The sequence below is a fragment of the Xylaria bambusicola genome (genome assembly GCF_022495145.1).
Source record: "Xylaria bambusicola strain CBS 139988 unplaced genomic scaffold F5B22scaffold_1, whole genome shotgun sequence".
NCBI classification, from domain to species: Eukaryota; Fungi; Ascomycota; class Sordariomycetes; order Xylariales; family Xylariaceae; genus Xylaria; species Xylaria bambusicola.
In genome coordinates, this window is record NW_025953554.1 from 1,022,084 (window position 1) to 1,027,451 (window position 5,368).

The window sequence follows — 5,368 nt, forward strand, 5'->3', positions numbered from 1 at the left end:
TTTCTATGTAAGTGTAAAGTGGAAAGGATAGTGGCTATTGGGTGTAGTAAGGACACGGTGGGAGCGGCTAGAAGAATACCTTGAAGCATCTGTGTTGGTTGAGATAAACCTATGAGAGGCATACATCCACTCTAGGGTTAACACGTCAGCGGCTGGAAATTCCTAGTGAAGTAATATTCTGGATTTATGATGTGTTATATGACCAGGTGATGATTCTTCATCCGGACTTAAAGAGGTTGCATATGAGGATGCGTGCAGTTTGGACAAACACGGCAGATCATCCCGGGGGAGGGTGACGTAAACTAGGATCATGTCTTTAACCTCGTCCATTAAGAATTAAGAGGCATTTTATGTAGTTGCCTACTTACTGCTAGTATATAGTATATAGGAGCTAGTATATGATAGGTATGTGAAGGATCAGAGGGGCCCTCTTTCTCCCGAGAATATTTATGGAAACAGATGAAACAGGTCAGAGAGGGCGGCCCACAATCTGGCTAATTGACTTGGTTTCAATGTCTGCCGGCGCATTCATGCTGTGAATATCTACATACAGTACCTATGTATACAGGTATAATGTGACTTGAAAGTGGCGGAACTGGACTGTGGTGATGGCGTTGTTGTTGGGCACGAATCCGTGAGTCAGTCAGTAACTAGATATAAGTACATAGTGACCGCAGTACACTTGTTACCATGGGGATGGATTGACTTGAAATAAAGGAGAGCGGGCAGCGGTGAAGACTTGGTGAAGACTGCCTGCCAAGAGGAACGAACGTACTACTACCTATAGTAGTATCATCATTCTCCCAAGTACAGTCAGTACCTATTGTACATAACATACTACCTACATAGTAATCGAATAACGACTCATTATCGAGGCAACTAAGTTCTACTAACATCTGACTTCTTATCATGGGTTTGCATGGCGGATATGCAAACCCTTGGATGTCTGTCTGTCTGTCTATCTGCTGCAGTTCGCCCTGGCCGTGATCTGTCCCTGGCCCTTAGTGGCCATTCATGCTGGGTCCCGCCTGTACAGCAACTGTATATCACCTGAGTGGCGAGATGTGATTGGCTCATGGGCTCCGTGGTCGAATGGTCGGGTTGTCATGGTAGCGCAGCACATGCCCAGACAAGCAACGCTAGTCCCGTAACGGCTTGGTCAAAAGAGGGTCTTAGCGGAGACAGCGCATGAATGGGGCATGGTTGGGGCCTGATTGGGGGGGTTGTTGACACACCCGAGACAACAAAAGCAGGAGGCTGCTGTCTCCAGAGAGGGTCGGCGTTGTGTGTGTGGTCTTGTCTTCTCCATCAACATCATCACCACCTCCGTCTAACCGCCGCGACAACTAACCCAGACAGCCAGCAGCAGCAACAACAACAACAGCGACAGACTGCGATCCAGGTAAGTCAAGGCTTCGAAGCCACCGACGACGACAATAACAACGACATTAACGACCTCGACAACCCCGACAACTACCACCGCGCGCAACAATCCCCGGAACCCCCTACCATCTCAACAAAGCATTTGTCTATCAGCCTCTTGTCAGCCAATTTCTTTGCGACAAACAAGCCCATTTGCATTCACATCCCATAACAATACAAGTAAAATCCTCGGTCGGGAGCTCAAGCCACTCTGGGAGAGGCTAAGAGAGGCCAGAGCAGACCAAGAGGAATCTTTCAAGTCATTATATACTCTCCCAGATATAGACAATGTCCGCCCACATTTACTTGTAGGCGCCGACAGCATATTTTTCGTCTTCCACGTTCTCTCCTTCAACACCGACTCTATTCAATACCATTCTCTTCCTCCAAATTCCATTTGTCAGCCTATATTGTATTGTTCTGTTCTTAGCGGGCCTTCCTAACCCGCAACCCCTCCCTGCTCCATCGCCAATCAATGCGACACATCCACGGCTTGAAGAGGAATCGCCTAATCGCGTCCGCATACAAATTATCAACAAATAAAACGCCGTAAACAGTCATGGCCGAACCACCATCCTCGCCACCGAGCGAGCATGCCACCGCCGAGGAATCCCTCTCCTGGTACAAGAGGCAATATGAACAACTATGCGACGAGCTCTCCGAGTTTCGGCAGTCTAGCCATGAGCTGGAAGCCGAGCTTGAGAAGGATCTAGATGCTGCAGATAAGAGACAGAGCGAGTTGGAGCAGAAGGTGGAAACTTTACAGTTTGCGACGGATGAGTGGAAGGTATGATTTCGTATATGCCTACCTCACGACTTTTGCCGTGTACTGACAGACTACGCAGGAGAAATGCAAGAAAGCGAAGGCCGAGGCGAATGCCGCTCAGAATACATTGGAGAAGGAGATTACGACCCTCCGAGATGCTAACCGGAGCTTACAGCTGACGCTGCGAGACATTGAAGTCGCAAACGATGATTTCGAGCGCCAGGCCAGAAACACAACCTCATCTCTCGAAGACATGGAATCTAAGTACAATGTCGCTATTGAAAGGACTGTCATGATGGAAGAAGAGATCAAGATAGGGGAGCAAGAACGAGAAGCTTTGCGCATCGAAGCCCAAAGACTGCGAGAGGAGCTTTCAGACCTCAAGATCGAAGCCGAAATCATGCAAGACAAGATCAAAAAGGCCGAAAATCGCCATCTCTCTGCCATCTCTACTGATATCTCCATTCCTTACTCGGATGCATACGAGGACTCGCCACGGTCCACGGCAAGCTCGCCTATGATCAGCACGCCTCCCGATGAGCTGTCTCTCCCGCCTGTCGGCAAACTCCCGCAAGTCTTGAATGAGCCACCTTCACCTCCCATGTCTGACGCCTCCGCGCATCTACCCAGACCATCTTCAAAGCTCAAGACGCCAGCGCCCATGCAGAAGAGGTCTCGTATCCCCTCCGCAGATCGCAGTACTACCCCGAAGCCCAGGAGCCTCACAGCCGGGAGCGTGCGTCCACCTGGTGCGCGCTCTGTTACTACCACACGCACGCCTGCGCCGACTCGCACTACTACCAACCGCGCTGCTTCTCACAAGTTGCCGCCCTCTACATCTCTCACTCATATCCGCTCCCTCACGGCTCAGATGCAACGTCTCGAGGCCCGCGTCCAATCAGCAAGATCCAAACTACCAGCCCCTGTCTATACACCACCACGTGCTTCACCCAGATCCTCTGTTCAAGGAGTTCCACAAATACCTTCAACAGTCACTATGCGATCACGTAAGCGCACTGTCGGCTCTGTTGCATCGTCTATGACGGAGGAGACCCCGACGCAATCCACGAATACTGCCGGGATGGGCAAGCACACTGGTCGACTTAGTACGTCGGGCGTGTCGCGGCTATCCTTCGGCCCTTTACCTAATAGATCGAATAACTACGACCCTGATAGTTCGGTTATGGGTATTTCGCGTCCAAGCAGTCGGGCTAGTGTCTCGGGTTATGCTAGACCTGAGAGACCCCCGAGTCGAACTGATATTCCACGCCCTCTGTCCCGTACTAGTATGTCGGGCGCGAGGACACCGATGGGTTTACGCCCAAGAAGTTCTATGAGCGGTAGTCTTCATGGACACTCTCAAAGCATAAGCCATATCGAATTCGATGAGATGGACGAGCGCACACCCAGCCGCAGTGGCATTCCGGCACCCAGTGGCATTCCCTTATCGCGACGGCAAAGTGGCGGGCTTAACTCATCCATCCGGAGAGTCAGCGGCGGCGGGGCCAATGATGGTACCCGGTCCAGACGGCTGAGCGATCTGGGGGAGACATATTAATCTCCTCGCCCTCCCTTTGGTTAATGACTCTCTTCTCCATCTCCATATTATAGGTCTCATCATCTACCCCGGTCTCCCGTTCACGTAAGGCGTTCTTGCTTGCATCTGAGAATGGCGTCCGGCTAGATTGGTGAGGCGCTGACGGCGTTATGAGGTTACGAAACGGCTAGCATATATCCCTCAGGCTTTGCGTACTATTCCCCGTGTTCCTTGTCGCGAACACATTGGACTTACATGGTGTTGCGGCGGATTCATATTTCCTGGGATTAAAAACGGAGTTTACCCTCTCCATCTCTTCTTTCTTGTCACGAGACATAATATTCCATTTGGCTTTGCTTTGCCATACCCTTTTTTCAAAGCAAGCAAAGACCATTATTCACAGGTACTGTCAGCAGGGAGGACTATTTTTGGTCCATGCTGGTTGACAAATTTTGTAGATTGACTTGGTGCCGTGGATTGTACATAATGGCTTCCATTGTCATATTGTGGGGGGGTTGGGGGTGTGAGGGAATGAGGCGAGAAGAAAGAATCTTGATGAGGCTGTCGTTGGTTGAAGACGGACGGACAGAGGCGCCCTCACACCCGGTAATAACGGCCGAAACGGCGCATATATTTTCTTTTGTACAGGCGAGCAAAAATCCGATACCAATGTCTTCGCCCGTTTATTTATCCAGGTCTTGTGCTCTTGGGAAACTGTGATCGTGTGACTTTCGTAACTTATTGTTTATTGATTTTGAGGAACGATGATCTTAGTAGACTATGTGCTCGGAGAAGTAGCAAAGGAGTAATATCTTTGGCGTTGCTGCAATAGGGGCTGGATACTGTGGCTGAGTTGGAGACGAAATTGGTTTTTTTTTGTTGTCGATGAGGATGTCTATCTCTAGATATATTTTGATGGGGAGTGCGGATCAAGTCTTGAATTAATTGCGTATATTACGAGGGTGAGTGGTTGGACGACGTTAAGCCTGGTGCCTCAAGGAGCGCTGCGATGATGTATTGTCGAATGGTTCTTGTCTAGCTAGAATGACCGGGGCTGTGGATGTGTGATCTGAGTATGAGTTAAGGTTGAATCCTCTGTCTGATCACCACACTCAGTTAGCTCATCCTGTATTACCTGTGTTCGCATACATAGCGGTACTACTAGGTAGGTAGTTGAGTACCTGGTGCACCAGTTTTTACTCACAGCCTGTAAGTAAATAGCTGTTAATCAAGGTAATAGTGTGTCGTATGACTAGTATAGGAAGGGCACCCATGGTCTTCGAATTTCTTGTATGGCAATAGAAGTCTCGAAAATCCTAATAGCTTCGGTCCCTGACAGTGTATGTATGTAGCATTTTTAACGATATTATGAAAACAGCCCGATTAGTATACAAATACATATATGTACCTGTTGTAGGTAATTGCTTTCTCGTCCTTCCTTTTCACAAAGGTTTAATTGTTTCTGCCTAGTAGTAGAAGTATTGTACTAGATAGAGGCCTTGTGGGCATGGCTCCCGACGAGATTGGAGATATATATTTTGATCGTGGGTGCGAACGTACAGTAAACGCTACGTGCTGAGATGATTGGCGGGAGGACGGCGTTACTTGAGGGCACTTTGAAAGAAATACAGAAATACAGATAA

The 5,368-nt window shown here is 49.0% G+C and overlaps 1 protein-coding gene across 1 annotated transcript; it reads left to right on the plus strand.

Annotated features, from left to right (window-relative positions):
• Positions 1 to 1,788: 1,788 nt before the first annotated feature.
• Positions 1,789 to 3,953, plus strand: F5B22DRAFT_14143 (NUDE protein). The gene is made up of 2 exons (XM_047969046.1): positions 1,789 to 2,209; positions 2,268 to 3,953. Exons 1-2 carry the CDS (start codon positions 1,982 to 1,984, stop codon positions 3,744 to 3,746), a joined length of 1,707 nt encoding a protein of 568 aa, XP_047836370.1. The 5' UTR covers positions 1,789 to 1,981; the 3' UTR covers positions 3,747 to 3,953.
• The last annotated feature ends 1,415 nt before the right edge of the window (positions 3,954 to 5,368 follow it).

Bases quoted from the DNA above. Each gene is read 5' to 3' on its own strand.
- F5B22DRAFT_14143 (XM_047969046.1), top strand. From the start codon at position 1,982: ATGGCCGAACCACCATCCTCGCCACCGAGCGAGCATGCCACCGCCGAG. The intron at 2,210-2,267 runs GTATGATTTCGT...CAGACTACGCAG, and splicing joins TTGCGACGGATGAGTGGAAG to GAGAAATGCAAGAAAGCGAA.